This window comes from Zeugodacus cucurbitae, chromosome 2 (assembly GCF_028554725.1).
Source record: "Zeugodacus cucurbitae isolate PBARC_wt_2022May chromosome 2, idZeuCucr1.2, whole genome shotgun sequence".
Taxonomy (NCBI): domain Eukaryota; kingdom Metazoa; phylum Arthropoda; class Insecta; order Diptera; family Tephritidae; genus Zeugodacus; species Zeugodacus cucurbitae.
Genome location: NC_071667.1, coordinates 33,028,374 through 33,046,559, shown reverse-complemented (window position 1 = coordinate 33,046,559; position 18,186 = coordinate 33,028,374). Strand labels below are relative to the sequence as shown.

The 18,186-nt window shown below is 34.0% G+C and overlaps 1 protein-coding gene and 1 long non-coding RNA gene across 9 annotated transcripts in view; one reads left to right on the top strand and one right to left on the bottom strand.

Moving 5' to 3' along the window:
- The window catches only part of LOC105219972 (tyrosine kinase receptor Cad96Ca), a 161,006-nt gene extending 143,429 nt beyond the window's left edge, over positions 1 to 17,577 (top strand). For 5 of the 8 annotated variants that reach the window (XM_054230845.1, XM_054230844.1, XM_054230843.1 and 2 more), the window contains 4 exons: positions 12,175 to 12,280; positions 13,125 to 13,264; positions 15,838 to 15,979; positions 17,274 to 17,577. In XM_054230845.1, coding sequence (XP_054086820.1) covers positions 12,175 to 12,280; positions 13,125 to 13,264; positions 15,838 to 15,979; positions 17,274 to 17,498 — 613 coding nt within the window. In that variant the 3' untranslated portion in view covers positions 17,499 to 17,577. Of the gene's footprint in view, positions 1 to 12,174; positions 12,281 to 13,124; positions 13,265 to 13,877; positions 15,980 to 17,273 lie in introns of those variants that run through there. The other 3 variants (XR_008471217.1, XR_008471224.1, XM_054230859.1) reach the window with 3 other exon arrangements.
- Positions 16,513 to 17,278, bottom strand: LOC128921916 (uncharacterized). Its single transcript, XR_008471240.1, has 2 exons — positions 17,040 to 17,278; positions 16,513 to 16,899 (listed from the first exon to the last, which is right to left on the bottom strand). It is a non-coding gene; the product is annotated as an uncharacterized LOC128921916 (long non-coding RNA).
- Positions 17,578 to 18,186: the final 609 nt, after the last annotated feature.

Below are 18,186 nucleotides of genomic sequence, written 5' to 3'. Positions count from 1 at the left end.
TTTTATACTCTCGAAATTTATTTAAAAATTTACCTATATTTTCGGTGAAAAATTACCCTTAGGCACTGAGTGCTTCACGTTTGATATCAGGGGCCTTGAAAAGTCATGGTCCGATTTTGACAATTTTTCCTCAAGTGATGTCAAATACAGTATTTGTGTAAAGTTTTATTTCGCTATCTTTATCTGTTCCTTATGTATACATTATAAAGTGAGAGAATCAGAAGGATTCAAAATTGAGTTATATGGGAAGTAGGCGTAGTTGTGAATCGATTTCATCCATTTTCCACACGTATCATCAGGGTGCCAAGAAAATATTATATACCGAATTTCATTCGAATCTGTCGAGTAGTTATGGTTTTTGACCCATAAGTTTTGATAATTGTATTTGATTTGAATTAATAAAATTGTGAAATTACAAAAAGTGAGTTTTTTTCCATACACATTTTTATACTCTCGCAACAAAAGTTGCTAAGAGGGTATTATAGTTTTGTTCACATAACGGTTGAACCGTCCGTTCGATCGTCTGTGCAACGGATAACTTGAGTAAAAATTGATATATCTTAACGAAACATGGAACACGTATTCCTCGGCACCCTGAGGAGATTGCTTTCGAAATGGACAAAATCGGACCATTGCCTCCTCCATAAAATGGCGAAAACCGAAAAACTATAAAGTGTCACAACTAAGCCATAAATAAAGTTATAAAAGTAAACTTTGTAATAGAGGATCGCACTAGGAAGGGCATATTTCGATGTATTTTTTTTTGGGTTTAAGGGTCCCCAAATCGGTTATTTGTATATATCTCGCAATGAAGCTATATAAATCAAACTTATTGCAGTCGGTTCTCTTACATACCACACACCATGAAAATAGGTGAAATCGGATAATAACCACGCCCACCTCCCATACAAAGGTTAGGTTGAAAATTACTAAAAGTGGGTTAGCTCACTAACGAAAAACGTCAGAAACACTAAATTTTACAAAAGAAATAGCAGAAGGAAGCTGCAAGCAGTTTTTTTTACAAAATGAAAAATGGGCGTGACATCGCCCACTTATGGGTGAAAACCCATATCTCAGGAACTACTGGGCATATTTCAATGAAATTCGCTATATAATATTTTCTTGACACCCTGATAACACGGATAAAAAATCGGTTCAAAACGACGACTACTTTCTTTATAACTCAATTTTGAATTCCATCTGATTACTTCACTTTATAATTTATACATAAGGAACCAATGAAGATAGCGGAATAAAACTTTACACAAATAGTGCATATTATCTCTGGCTTCACTTGTGAAACAATTGTCGAACTTGTTGAATTCAGCGAATAAGGGTAAATATTAACCGAAAATATGGGTAAGTGTGTCTCGGTTCCAAAAATTATTAAAATCGGGTAATAACATCTGCTATCTTCCATATGCCTAATTATAGGTTTTTCTGTTTTTGGCGGTGGACTTTATTCTGCAAATATGTATTGGTTAATATGTGAGATATCTTAGCAAAATTAAGTGAGTGTCTTGGAAATAGTACCTTGCTGGTGAAAATGAATGAAATCGGTTCAGGAATTACCTTAGCCTTCATATCTGATATATGACGATTTTCGTTATTCTAATAAGCTTTATGCCGAATTTATGGGTAAATTCTTATAAAATTTATTCAATAAATTGCGAGTGTATAAAATGTTCGGTTGCACCCGAACTTTGCCTTTCCTTACTTGTTATATATTAGATGTTAGTTAGTTTTGTGAATATGAACAATGTTAAAGTCTTTTGTCGATGTTGGAGCTCCATTTGATAATTTGCATTTATTAAGACAAATAAAATTTCCTACTTCTATTGTTACTCCCTACAATTATTCGAACTTTTCTCATCTTTTAAACCTTCCCGAGATCTCCATGAACATTTTAAGACTAAAATTAGACAAATCGGTTCAGTTGTTCTCAACTAACGAACAGCAATTGATAAATGAAGAATCTTTCCACCGATTTTGTGCAAACTTCACATAAACCATCTACTAAATAGTCCGAATAAGCCTAAAAATTTGGTTTGGATCGGAGAGCCCATTCATAAGTTATAGATTTACAACGAAAATGGCGTGTGCTTTTTATATATTAGATGTTAGTTAGTTTTGTGTATATGATAAAGTCTTTTGTCGATGTTGGAACTCCATTTTACAATTTTCATTTATTAAGACAAATAAAATTTCTCACTTATATTATCACTGTTCAAGATTTAATTACGTCGGAATGCAGTCCTGTGCATTGCTAGCAAGGACACAAACCGATCACATCAATCAGCTGATTAATCTATGCTGAATGATCCGCATAATTGTGATTTTTATTCATCTCCTTTTTGCATTACCATTTCTAGCGTAGTAGTTTCACTCGAACACATGTAATATTAATCTAAGCTTATTTGCAAGTATGTACCTATAAGCATATATGTACATATGTTTGGGATGGCGTGGTGCTGTATACCAGTGGTCGGCAAACTTATACAATCAAACAATTTATTTTGTGAGAGTGTATGCGAAATTAGGACCAATACTGGTTTCCTAACAATACATTTTATAGTGTACGTTAGCTTAACACATACAATCAATTATTTTTACTGCGTAGAAATATGTATGAAAACATTATAAAGCAGTAAACTTTATGTAAATTACATTTTTTGCAAAACAAAAATCCATAGTCGACTACTTCGAATTAAACACACCATTATTAATTATATTACAAACATTTTAAATGGCGATTGAAGTTGGAAAATTAATCGTTGTGTTTTTATGAACTGACTTGCAAAATTAATAAAAATAAGTAAGGAAGGGCTAAGTTCGGGTGTAACCGAACATTTTATACTCTCGCAATTTATGTATTTAACTTAATTAATATTATATAATACACAATTTGACCACATATTCGTCATATATATTGTATAAAGTCCACTGAAAGTTGGAAACCATAATATTAGGTTAGAATCACCGAGGTCCTCATGTTCGATATATGGGGCCTTGAAAACCTATGGTCCGATTTCGGCGATTTTTAGAAATTGGGTGCCACACTATAAATACAGTATTTGTGCAAAGTTCTGCACCGATATCTTCACTAGTGCTTAATTTATATATTGTAATGTAAACGATTCAGATCGTCTTCCAAGTTCTGGTATATAGGAAGTAGGCGTGGTTGTGAAGCGATTTGGCCAACACAACACAACATATTATTGGGAGGTAAGGAAACTGTTACAAACCAAGTTTCATTGAAATCGGTCGAGTAGTTCCTAAGATATGGTTTTTGACCCATAAGTGGGCGATGCCACGCCCATTTTCAATTTTGTAAAAAAAATTTGAGTGCAGCTTCCATCTGCCATTTCTTATGTGAAATTTAGTGTTTCTGAGGTTTTTCGTTAGTGAGTTAACCCATTCTTAGTAATTTTCAACCTAACCTTTGTATGGGAGGTGAGCGTGGTTATTATCCGATTTCTTTCATTTTTGGACTGTATTAGGAATTGGCTAAAAAAACGAATGCAGAAAGTTTGGTTTTGGTTTGCGAGATATGTACAAAAAACTTAGTAGGGGGGCGGGGCCACGCCCACTTCCCCAAAAAAATTACATCCAAATATGCCCCTTCATAGTGCGATCCTTCATACCAAATTTTATTTCCATAGCTTTATTTATGGCTTAGTTATGGCACTTTATGTGTTTTCGGTTTTCGCCATTTTGTGGGCGTGGCAGTGGTCCGATTTTGCTCATTTTCGAAAGCAACCTTCCTATGGTGCCAAGAAATAAGTGTGCCAAGTTTCATCAAGATGTCTTAATTTTTACTCAAGTTACAGCTTGCACAGACGGACGGACGGACGGACAGACAGACATTCGGATTTGAACTCCACTCGTCACCCTGATCACTTTGGTATATATAACACTATATCTAACTCGTTTAGTTTTGGGTGTTACGAACAACCGTTAACAAAACTATAATACTCTCTTTAGCAACATTTGTTGCGAGAGTATAAAAATTAATAATCTAAATAGAAATATAATCTAATACATATATAAAATTCTCGTGTCACGGTGTACGTTATTGAACTCCTCTGAAACCGCTCGACCGATTTTCGTGAATCTTAGCGTGCATATCGGCTAGGGTGGAGAATCGGACAACATCTATTTTTCATCCTCCTAAAAGTTAAGGGTGGTCCACCCCTAAATTTTTTTTACTTTCCGCGAAGAAAATTAAAAGTTTTCTAAAATCGGGAAGTTATTGCTTGTTGAAGTTCAAACCGATCTGGCTAATTTTAGTCTTGAAATATTCGTGGAAGGCCAGAAAAAGATTACAAAGTGAGTAAATATGGAAAAATTTTATTCGAGTTGACAAGAAAAATATAAAAAGAGAAAACAAAAAAATAATATTTTGAAGGTTGTCATTGTTGCTTTGTTAAAATATTTTTGTTCTTGTTCAATTGTATAAGGTTGTGTCGATAGCCCAAAACAATTTGTAAATAATAAGGAAAGGCTAAGTTCACGTCCAACCGAACATTTTACACTCTCGCAATTTATTGATATAATTTTATTAAGATAACACACAATATGACCTATATATTCGGCATAAAGTCCAATAGAAAATCATCATATAAAGTATATGAGGGCTGATGTAATTCCAGAACCAATTTCACACATTTTCACCAAGGTTCCAAGGAATCCACGGTTAACGGGAATAGGCACCTGTTAGTAGGCAAACAAACGGCACATTCGGCCTTGAAATTACTCCTAAATTGCAAATGAACAAAACAGCAGTCGGCAACATCGCCAAAAATAGCGCTATAACGAGGATTTTCCAAATATTCAAGAAGTCGCTGGAGGTACTGCACAGGACTTTAAAAGATCTTGATTGTCGATAAACGTTTTTAGCGGAGCCAGGATTCTGTTAACAGGTGATTTACGCCAGACTCTTCCAATTATTCCTGGATCAACTGTTACTGACGGGCTAATCGCATGCCTAAAGTCATTTAATTTGTGGCGACACATAAAGTATCGCCAATTAACAACTAACATATGAGTGTTTTTGCAACAATATCAAATTGCGATTGTAGAAGCACTTGGACATGGTAGGGTCGCAGTTGACACCTCAATGGATTAATAGCATATTCATTCGAAAGAATGGATGATCTTAATGCGACAATTTAGAATCCAAGAGAGAGAATTTCGGTCCAAGAGAGTTGACACAGCTACAAACCAGGATGACGTAGTCAATTATCCCAAACTATTTAAAATTGCCTGTACTATCACCACTCACTTTGCCATTACAAGTAGTGTGAGTTGTCATCATGCTGCGTAACATAAATCGACCTCGAGTAATCAATATCGTCGCCGAAGCCAAGATTGGACCAACTTAATTTAATGTATACCTTAGCCACAACAACGTGTGGCCTAGGGTGGCCCTTATTTTCCAAAGTATTCCGATTCTCGATCGCACCCCCTAGAAATATGCGAATAGCCAAAAACTAGTATATACAAAGTTTTGGGTCAATCAAAAAAGGTTTAGCGGTTGCGCAAGGAGCTTGAAATCCTGAAAAATTAAGAACTTTTGCCATTTTTATGTCTCCATATTTCAAAGCCACACTGTAATAAGATCTGCATTTTATTACCTTTCCAAAATTGCCACAATCTTAAAAATCGGTCGATTGATGATAGAGTTACAGAAATACAAATATGAAAGTAAATTTAATGTGGTGCATTCTCAAGCGTCGCATGCTCGTGATATACCGTTATAACGGTTATAATGTTATTCTTATTATCTTATTACGGTATGGAAAACCAGTAAGGGATAGTGTGACTTTGAAATATGGAAGTCTGAGACATAAAAATGGCAAAATTTTTTATTTTTTTCAGAATTTTTTTTTTTGATTGACCCAAAACTTTGTATATACTAGTTTTTGTGCTATTCGCATATTTCTAGGGGGTGCGATCGAGAATCCAGAAACTTTTTTTATCCTCCATACAACTAAGGGCCACCCTAGTGTGGCCGGGTCTACTAGTAATATATATAAAAGCATTGCCTTTTGTGTTCATACATGCGTGCGTGCAATCCACCATACATCCTGCTCGCTGTGAAGTTAGCAAGCAACTGACCTGACATCACGTCTATGGTGTAAAAATGATTGCAAGTACGTGTGTTTCACACGTACAAGTGCTGAACACAAAGACGACGACACGACACAACGTAGCGACAGCTGACCACAAATGTCGCTTCGAAGCCAGCGTCTTGAACATTTTGAAGACGGCAGCGACATATCAAACAGCAATTTCATTGTTGCCGTACTAACATCTTTCACTTCAATAAAATTTACATATTTAGTTTAAAGTGAAATTATTTACGCAAAAAATGTAAAAATAGGCAATTTATTTGTTTTAAATAATCGATTGTTATTATAAATGATATAACAAAACTATTTTACGTTTCTGCTGGCAAAATAACGTCATACTTGTGAGAACTTTGAATAATTTTACATTTCACATGTTAGTGTTAGCTCTACAGCGGCCATTGTCGTCGGCAAAATTAGAAACATTTCTAATTTGGCGACAACGACAACTACAAGCCTGTTGTCGCGTAGTCGTGCTGTTGTCAAAAAATCTGTGCTCATAAGAACGTGTGTATTTTAATATTTGACAGATGTCGCTCGTCGCTTGACGTCTTCTATGTATTCAGCACATTAAAAGACTAGCACAATAAAGAAACAACGCAGTTGATTTACAAGTGGTGAACGATTAACACGGTTCATTTCTTTGACGTATATTGTTGGTTAGACTCTTTAACAATTACTATTAGCGTTAATTAGTTATCACTAAATCCGAACGGACCAAAATTGGTAGTTGCATTTGCTTTTAGTAGTTTTGTTGCAAAAATTGTTATGAGATGTACATATGTACTACTGTGTCCAAAAAATAAGGTGACATTTGAATTTAAACTGCACGCGGCGGAGGATTTGGAGAATTATTTTTTTTTAGGTTGGTAGTACTGTCAGTCACATTTATGTCAAATTTCATGTCAAAATATTCATTCGAGTTTGTGATACTAAGCAAAAATTTAACTATTAAATTTGGTACAAAGGATTGTTTTGGAAAGGCCATATTTGCATGTAATTTTTTTGGGAAAGGGGCGTGACTCCGCCCCCTACTAAGTTTTTTGTACATATTTCGTAAACCACCAAAGCTTTATCAACGAAAATCTCAGGAGCCGTTTTTTTCAGGCACTTCCTTATATAGTCCAAAAACGGAGGAAATCGGATTATAACCACGCCCACATCCCATAGAAAGGTTATGTTGAAAACTACTAAAAATGTTTTACTTCAGTAAGGAAAACCACCAGAAACCTTAAAATTCATTATAAAGATGGTACAGAAGAGCTGCATATCTCCGAAACTACTCGACCAATTTCAATGAAAATCGGTTCATAATATCTTCCTAGCTTCTTAATGATATGGTGTGAAAATAGTCTAACAGCCTTATTCTGAACAAACCTCATAACTGAGTTGTGAGGAAAAATTTGTGAGGTTTCTTGTGACGTATATTTTGTGAGTCTATTCTGGCTCGAACCTCATAAGAAAAAAGCTTAAAAAAATCACCAATTAAGGTGAAAAGCATTTTGCTGTCAAACAGTTGTTTCAAAAGAAATAAATTCAAAATAAATACAAATTGATGTAAAATTTGTAAACAAATGAAACAAATGAAATTGCGTATTTACAGTCGAAAGTTAAAAAACAAAAGAATTATAAAACAAGTAATAAAGATATGGTTTTTGACCCATAAATGGGCGGAACCACGCCCATTTAAAATTTTGTATACCATTTTGAGAGCAGCTCTTTACAATGAAATTTAAGGTTTCTGGTGGTTTTCCTTACTGAACTTACTGCATTTTTAGTAATTTTCAATATTACCTTTGTAAGGGAGGTGGGCGTGGTTATGACCCGATTTCCTTCATTTTTGGACGGTATAAGGTAGTACCTAAAAGAAACGACTCTAGAAAGTTTCCTTGATATAGCTTAATTAGTTTGCGAGATATGTACAAAAAACTTAGTAGTGGGCCCAATTCCCCAAAAAACTTACATCCAAATATGCCCCTTCCTAGAACAATCCTTTGTACCAAATTTTCGGTTATCGACATTTTGTGGGCGTGGCAGTGGTCCGATTACGCACATTTTCGAACTTAACCTTCTTATGGTGCCAAGAAATACGTCTTCCAAGTTTCATCAAGATATCTCAATTTTTACTCAAGTTACAGCTTTGCACGGACGGATGGACAGACGGACGGACAGACGTTCGGATTTGAACTTTTTTCGTCACCCTGATCATTTTGATATATGTATATAACCCTATATCTAACTCGTTTAGTTTTGGACTTGCAACCAACCGTTATGTAGACAAAACTATAATACTCTCGTAGCAACTTTGTTGCGAGAGTATAAAAATAACCTGGGTATAAATCATCGTCTATAGAGGTTGTGCGTCAGTGTCCTTTGCTTTACAAAAATAATGCGTCCTTAACGGATCGTAGATATGGTTGGCAGCAAATCGCTCAACAAATGAAAATGCGAGGTACGACCATATTGCTCCAGATTCGGTTAAACACAATTATTCGATAACTGAACTTTTATAGAGGCCATTTTTTTCAAAGAACAATTCCTCCATGCTCGTTACAGTACGCAAATATTTACACATTTGTTCACAAATATTGCTAAAAACCAAAACAAACACAAATATTTTTGTATTGTGATGGCTGCTTTCACACGTCACAGATATTTGAGAAAATTGTGAGCATTTGAGCTTTTGAATTTTCTCCAGCATAAGGTAATCATCACAAAATCCAAAAACCTCACAATAGTGAGTGTGGTGATTTTTGTGAGGGCATGAGAATAGGGCTGTAAATCGGTTTACAACAACATCTACTTCCCATTTACCAGAACTTTGAAGTCAACATGAATTGTTTAGTTTGCAATATATAAAGTAAGCACTAGTGAAGATATCGGAACAGAACTTTGCAAAAATACTGCATTTTAAGCAGCGTTTGAAAAACTACGCTACTCACGTAGCATTTCATTTTACTCTTGCTACCGCTCTCACTTTGTCGAGAGCCACAGCATAGTCTAGCATAACAATGTAAAAGTATGTGCTCTACTCTGCTCCGAGTTTTGTTAGGTAAAAAACTATAGCTGGAGGGAGAGCAAAAAATTAAATTCTGCGCTATGCTCTGGCGTAGCGGTAGCAAAAAATTTAGAGCGGTAGCACAGCAGAGCTAATGAAAATTTTCATGTGCTACAGCTCTCGCGTGTGTTTGTTGTTTTTTTTTGTTTTTCTTCAGAAATCTTTTCGAAGTATTGCACAGAGCTGTGCAATATACATTGAAGTACAGTAGTTTTCCAAAATAACGAACACATTAATTGTCAGGCCTATTCGTTACATCGAATTTTTCGTTATTTCGAGTAGAGAGATATGTTTTTTCAATAATTTTAAGCTTTTTTATAAAACTCAACATATACTACGTTTATGCTTCATTTCTACTTGGTTATATTATACACGGTTAAGTTCAACCCACATGCATAAACACTTTTTCACCACGAGTTAAATGCTAGGATAGAATATACACATTTTCTTTACGTATGTAGACGAGATAACTCGGATGCATAAACGGATTTAGCGTTAAGTTGAACGTCAAATCAGCTAATTTTTTGTGCCGGTGTATATTATTTTGACAAATTGCATATACAGGGTTCCCGTATTGCCAATTTTTCGCTAAAAACCCCTACCCCACTTACTACCGAATTTTTGCGGCAAACGCCTGGTACTGTGTAGTACTTCAGTAACCGGTTATTGGTTACTTTTTGGCACCGGTTTTTTGTGGCCCACCCGTGGCACTGTGGGTAGTCGGATGGTGTAGCGAAAACCGGTTTTTTTGCAAAAACTTCGACGTGTGGGTAGTCGGTTTTCGAAGAAAAACCGGTTTTTTGGGTCGGTCAGTGGTCGGTTTGCATTTCTGCCCGAACACTTTTCAACCGATTTATGCCGCACACCCCTTATATCTGGAAAATACGGACATATTTATAATACGTGACACCCCTTAATTTAATTCAATTCAGAATTTACCTCGAGTAGAGTATTTGCAGTTTATGGTTATATGCTTTACCCATGTAAAATATAACCGTGTAGAAATAAAGCGTAGTAATATTTTCAACTTGCACCTTTCTTTTGCTTTTTCTCAAGTTATATGTTTAATTCTGGTTCGATGTTCTTTGATTTTTTTCTCTTTCTTTATGTTGTTCGTTAAACCGAGTACTTACAAATCTCCGATGTTCGTTATTTAAGATACTCAATGTAACAAATTTGGTTTTTCGTCCTAAAGAAAAAGAAAAAAACAACAAACACATGCGAGAACTGAAAAACAAAACCGGTGCCAAAAAAGTAACCAATAACCGGTTACGGTAGTACTACACAGTACCAGGCGTTTGCCGCAAAAATTCGGTTTTTTGTGGCCCACCCGTGGTACTGTGGGTAGTCGGATGGTGTAGCGAAAACCGGTTTTTTGCAAAAACTTCGACGAGTGGGTAGTCGGTTTTCGTAGAAAACCCGGTTTTTTTGGGTCGGTCAGTGGTCGGTTTTGCTCGTGCATTTCTGCCCGAACACTTCTCAACCGATTTATGCCGCATACCCCTTATATCTGGAAAATACGGACATATTTATAATACGTGATTTCGATGTTATTTGATTTTTTTCTCTTTCTTCATGTTGTTCGTTAAACCGAGTACTTACAAATCTCCGATGTTCGTTATTTAAGGTACTCAATGTAACAAATTTGGTTTTTCGTTATAAGCGGTTTTCGTTAAAACGAATATTCGTTATTTCGGAAAACTACTGTACTTCAATGTATATTGCACAGCTCTGTGCAATACTTCGAAAAGATTTCTGAAGAAAAAGAAAAAAACAACTAACACATGCGAGAGCTGTAGCACATAAAAAATTTTCATTAGCTCTGCTGTGCTACCGCTATCAATTTTTTGCTACCGCTTCGCCAGAGCATAGCGCAAAATTTAATTTTTTGCTCCCGCTCCCGTTTATTTTTTTACCTAACAAAACTCGGAGCAGAGTAGAGCACATACTTTTACATTGTTACGCTAGGCTATGCTGTGGCTCTCGACAAAGTGGGAGCGGTAGCAAGAGTAAAATGAAATGCTACGAAACTACGCTACGTTTTTCAAACGCTGAAATTCAGGGGGAATATTTTTCATCTGATAATATGTATTCTTACCAAAAATAAGTGAAATCAGGTCATAACTTCCCCTATCTCCCATATACTTATAGGGTTTTCAAAATTTCAATGGACTTTATACCATATATATGTATACCGAACATGTGAGTCAAATTGTGTGTTATAGTAATAAAATTAAATAAATAAATTGCGAGTGTATAAAATGTTCGGTTACACCCGAACTTAGCTCTTCCTTACTTGTTAAAAATTTATTTGGTAAAATAAAATAGGAATTTGAATTTATGCAAAAAAAAGAGGAATTTTCACAAAAAGAGGAATTTTTGCGAAATTCCTCATATATGATGTCTACAATGGCCACATTGTAGAGCGCTGCCAAGTGCTCGTTTTCCGCATAATTGTAAACATATAAATCTTGGGAATTTTCGGAGTGAAAAGTGATTTTTGAAATAAGTAATTTTTGCTTAAAAACCTTAAATAAATGTAAAATTTGATTTTAATTGAATGTTAGCAGTGTAATTTCAAACATTTGAAGTGAAAAAAGTGCGTAAAATTTGTTAACGTGTTTGAAATTACATGTTGAAAATTTTGATTTTTTGATCTTTAAAGTCGAATATCTCGAAAACTTGGCGTCTGCGGTCAGATCGTGGCGCCAAAGAAATCGGAATTGTGCCCTAAATACATTATTTTGTATTTTTCAAAGAAATAGATAAACTAAATTATTTTAAAAATGACTTAAACTTTTATTCGCACAATGAGTGTATTTTGTTGGTTTTGTCTCCACGTCCCACTTAATTTTCGTGAACACTTCATTGTTTTCAATTTTTTCTTTCCTTTATAATTATGTTACGTCAAACTTTTATTCATTAAAATATTTACATATATTATTTCTTCTTTTAATATTTGTTTCATTATCTTTACTTTAATAGGCATTATGGGAATACTCATGGAAAATCTAAAACTCTAACTTCAGGTGATTTAACGTCGTTTATGTACCAAGTCGCTAAAGGCATGGATTATCTAACATCGCGAGGGGTAAGTACTTAATGTTTTTAGCTGCTGCACACAACTGGTACATATAAATAAGAAATATAACATTTTATAGTTTTTTACAAATAAAATCCGTCAAAGAAAAATTACCGTCTTGATCGTCCACTAGTTGTAAGTCAATTAATAATAATAACGCTTTCTTTTCTCGATGAGTAATTCGGTTTTATTATGTAACAACGTTACACAAATGCTCAAAATTACGTTCTGCGAAAATGTTCCTGTTTTATATACCATACGAACAAAATGTCACCCTGCCATGTTGGGCAATTAGAGTATGTCATTTACTCAAAGCGACTTTTCCGTGTTGTCGCCCAGAATAAGTAAATACATACTGTAAGTAGAAAAGTGCTAAGTATTTTTGTATATCCATTGAGCTAAGAAGAAAAATTTAGTGAGCATAAAAACCGCCGCTATATATTTACTGATTTGCGGTACACCGCTGTTGGTCTCAGGTACATACACGTAAGGGAACTACATCACCGCACTGAATATTACGTTCGATTTTGGTCTATTTATGCTGCAGTCATTCGTTGGCATTTTATAATTTGGAGATGTCTACGACTTATGTATGACATATCTCCAGAATTTACCAACCAGAGCTCCCGTGGAATTATAATTTGATCTCATCGATTTTCATTCAAGTCGGTGTTTGTAAGTCTAGGTGGTCGACTCAATATACAGGAAGGAATTAAGTGCTAAGGTTTGATTTCGGCATTACGGAAAACATGCCAATGTTGCTTGGTTGTTCAGCTCCAATTTCGATATAATCTTAGTACAGAGATTATATTATTTATGATGTAAAATAATATTTTGATTTTTCCTCTTTTAGATAATTCATAGAGATTTGGCAGCAAGAAATATTTTGATTACCGAAGAACACACTTGTAAAGTTGCGGATTTTGGATTTGCTCGCGACGTTATAACTTCCAAAATTTATGAAAGAAAAAGTGAAGGAAAACTGCCAATACGGTAAATTAAAATAATAATAATAATAAGATAGTTCCTATCTACAAGCAGTTCAAATCTAACACTAAAGAGAATAATAACCATATCTAGCGCTAACCCTATTAAGTAGAGACAAGCATAAAATTATGGTGTAATTTCTGGGAATTTTTACACTACGCAACAAGCATAATAGGTTTTTGTTTGTTTGTAACACCTAATAGATACTAATGGATATTGATATAGATTGCCGCCTGTAAAAGTCTAGGGCATCGTTACAGTATTATTTTTGCCCAAGTATTCACGAATAATCAAGAAAGTGTGAACTTTTCACAAATGTACATATGTAAATCGATAAGCTGATGAGAACGGGTCTAACCTTAGCGGCGGCTACAGACAAAGTAAGCAACGAATACAGCAGAAAATTATAATAAACAAAAGACCGTGAAATTTTAAATTATACAATTCCCCTTATTTTTTGAACACACATAACAACCTCATCTCAAGCTGCTTATACTAAATTCGAAAATGTTTATATATGTATTAATGGTCATGTAGAAAAAGTTTTTAGTCAAGTATTAGTACGTAAATAAGACCAATTAAACAGCCACTTTTAACATAAAACTATCATTCTATTTAGCTATTGGGATAGTGAATGATGCAAAAACTTGTGCAACAATTTAATCTTTAGCAACTTCGGTGCTGTGAACACAAACATACATGGACGATATATTATATTATGATACAAGCAAAAACGATTATGAAAGATTTCGTGGATGAGCGAGTAAAACCCATCCATTTAACAAAATTTGCTCAAATTGTTAATACTTTACGTACCAAGGTTAACGTCATTTTATGGGAGTTGCAACAGTCCGATTTCGCCCATCTGCAATAACAACTCTGTTATGGAGCCAAGGGATATGTGTACAAAGTTTGAGTAAAATTTTATTTCTACTCAAGTTATCGTTTGCATGGCGGACAGACGGACGTTCCACTTTGGTATACATGCATATATAACCCAATCGTTATGTGAAGGAAACTATAACACTCTGTGAAAGGTGTTGCAGGAGTATTAAAAAGCAATCAGACTCCCCATAAATAAGACAATTGGAAATTAAATTTAAAAGTAATAAATAAATGAAAAACTAGTAAAAAAAAGAAAACTAAAGAAGAACAATATGTATTTGCACGGACAATAACAATGTTTAAAAGGATTGTAATATATTATGTACAACAATATCTACAATTAAATTGAAACGACAATAATCAAAATTAAATAATAGCACATTTTAATTGAAAACAAGTAAGGAAAGGCTAAGTTCGGGTGCAACCGAACATTTTATACTCTCGCAATTTATTGCTATATTTTTATTAAGATAAGATTTTTGAAAATCCTATTATTAGATATATGAGAGCTAGGGGAAGTTATGGCCCGATTTTAACCATTTCTGGTACAGAGACACTATTAGAAGAAAACGATTTCCTCTGAATTAAATTGAGATATCTGAGAGATTTACCGATATTTTTGGTGAAAAATTACCATAAGGCACTAAGTTCTTCATATTCGATATCCGGGGCATTGAAAATATATAGACCGATTTCGAAAATTTTTTCACAAATGATGACACGGATCATATACAGTATTTGTGTAAAGTTTTATTTCGCATCTTCATTGGTTCCTTATGTATATCTTATAAAGTGAAGGAATCAGATGAACTCCAACTTGAGTTATGTGGGAAGTTGTCGTGGTTGTGAACCTATTTCACCCATTTTCCACACGTGTCAGCAGGGTGTCAAGAAAATATTATAAATATTATATACCGAATTTCATTGAAATATGTCGAGCAGTTCCTGAGATATGGTTTTTGAGCCATAAGTGGACGATGCCACTCCCATTTTCCATTTTGTAAAAAAAGTGCAGCTTTTTTCTGCCATTTCTTCTGTAAAATTTAGTGTTTCAGACGTTTTTTGTTAGTGAGTTAACGCACTTTTAGTAATTTGCAACCTAACCTTTGTATGGGAGGTGGGCGTGGTTATTATCCGATTTCTTTCATATTTGGACTGTATTAAGAAGTGGCTAAAAGAAACGACTGCAGAAAGTTTGGTTTATATAGCTTTATTGGTTTGCGAGATATATACAAATAACCGTTTTGGGGGCGGGGCCACGCCCACTTAACCAAAAAAATTACATCCAAATATGCCCCTTACTAGTGCGATCCTTTATTCCAAATTTTACTTCTATAACTTTATTTATGGCTTAGTTATGTCACTTTATGTGTTTTCGTCATTTTGTGAGTGTGGCAGTGGTCCGATTTTATTCATTTTTGAAAGCAACCCTCCCACGGTCCCAAGGAACATGTGTGCCAAGTTTCGTCAAGATATCTCAATTTTGATTCAAGTTATCCGTTGCACGGACGGACAGACAGACTAAACGGATTTTGACTCGTCTAGTGGCCCTGATCATTTTGAGATATATAACCCTATATCTAACTCGTGTAGTTTTATGACTTTTATGAATAGAAATGAAATAAGTACATTTTCACATAATATGAAATTTAAATTTAAAATAATGATTACCAAAATGTTTGTCTATTTCAAAGATGGATGGCTATAGAATCTCTTTATGACAACATTTTTTCCGCGAAATCTGATATATGGAGCTTTGGTGTTTTGATGTGGGAAATAGTCACGTTGGGGTCGACACCATATCCCGGTATTTGTGCGGCAGATGTTATGCGTAAGGTGTGTATTAGTATAATTATACCTCAGTAAAATTGATATTTGTGCACTGTTATTTTTCTCAATTTCTATTTTATACTCTTCATTGCATATTTTGTTCATGTTTGATTTATTTTTGTTAGATGTTAGTAAGTAGAATTAAACAAAAATATATACCATGCGAAAAGAAAAAGTCACCAAATTAATAAAACTTCATTTTATACCATAGAAAATAAATTCAAATTTTTAGTTAAGTATTAACTTTTAAATAGGTAAACAATTTGAATGAAATGTTTTCGATTTATTAATATGAAATTTCATTTACGGACACCGAAGTTAGGGAATACTACGCCACTCAAAAAAGGCTCTAGTATACCCTGCGACGTGGATAAGCCCGTTATACTGCTGGAACACCCAGTTGTCGCCATGATATTCCTTAGCAAACGCGATAAGTTCACTGTCCAGCAATTTCATATATAGTCTGCTTTCATACGACTCGGGACAAGGCAAAACGAGGATTTCTCTTTACCGATAAGAGCAGCCCACATTATTAGAGATTCACCGCCATGTTTGCGCTTATAGTAAGTATGGCGAGGGTCCCGTAGATCTCTCAAATACTTATGATCCATCTAAATTTAATGTTTTATCATCACTAAATATCAAATTTTGAAACTCTACTTCTTAGAATTTGTATTTTTCGAAAAAGGATGCATTCGTTTTTATGGCGATCTTATAAGCGCAATTTAGACACTTTGGATTCATATTTAAGATTTAAGTTTCCCCTCAACATTTGTTTTACACGTTGTCTTGGGACTTATAGGGATAAGCCCGCTGTAATGTGGAGCAACTCATCAGTAATTACATAAATTTTAAATCATCTTTGTTCATAATCTCAATCTTGATCTGTTCCTCAGACGAAATTTAGTTCCAAGTGGCATTCTGAGCTAAAATGAAAGTTAGATGTTTTTTTTATACACATAGAATTATTTTTCAATTATTGCTTACATCCTCGTTAGTTGTTTTTATAATTCCAATAGTCGCGATGTTGACATCGCGACAGCCAAAAAATAAATTGTATACATACCTATTCTCTATGTAGCGACCCGATTTACATAGTGGACTTATACTAACGGTATTATGAGCAAAGTGTCGTCGATTTTTTGTGTGGCAAACAGAAATAAAGCATTAATAAACATAACAGCATATTCAGCTATTGCTTTTTCTTTTAAGAATTACAAAAATATCAATTTTAGTGAGGTATGTACATATGTATGGAAGGATAAATTTATGATATATTTTCGGTCTCTGGTAATTTTAGGTACGCGATGGATACCGTCTTGAAAAACCAGAACATTGTCGACGGGAACTTTATAACATCATGTATTACTGCTGGTCAAGCGATCCTAATGAACGGCCAACTTTTGTAGAACTGGTCCAAATGCTGGATAAACTATTACATACTGAGATGGATTATATTGAACTGGAACGTTTTCCTGATCATAATTATTATAATATTCTTAATTTGAGTGGCGAAAAGCTATAACAATATGCTATAATTAAATTATGTAAGAGTTCAAAATATTCTGTTCTAATAAAAAATAAATCCTTTACTTTTTACATTAGCTTTAATTTTTAAACAAAAACAGGTGCGTAAAATAGTGCTTAAATAGATAATACATACTCATTAATATTGTATCATTCGTATTTATGGAAGCAAATTAAAAATATATATATGTATTTGTATTTATTTTTGTTATTTATTTAGAGTTAATCGTTATTCTCAAACAGTCGTTAACTACTATTTTACTTAAGGTAACTGTAATGAAAATGTTTTCTTGAGAGTTTTGAATAAACAACAACAATTTTTCCATTAATTTTTAATTATAATTAAATTATTTAAAAGTCAATTTCACTCTCTGTCTATTGTGCGCCGAAAGTTAATCAGCCCTTTCACGCTATTCATCGTACACTGTTTTTTCGGAAAAGTTACGAAATTGTTATAATGCAAATAGATTATCATAAAACGTAAGTTCGAAATTCATAGAGTAAAATACATTTGAAACATCAAATGAGGATGTTTTTAAAATTATTCTACGACATGTTTTTGCTAACGGAAAAAGTAAAAACAAAAAAAAAGAAGAAATACGCAAAATAAAGCGAAAAAAGAATCAAATGTAAGTTTTTACTGAATTTAAGTTAATTGTATTTGTTAAAAGTTAAATATATTTCAA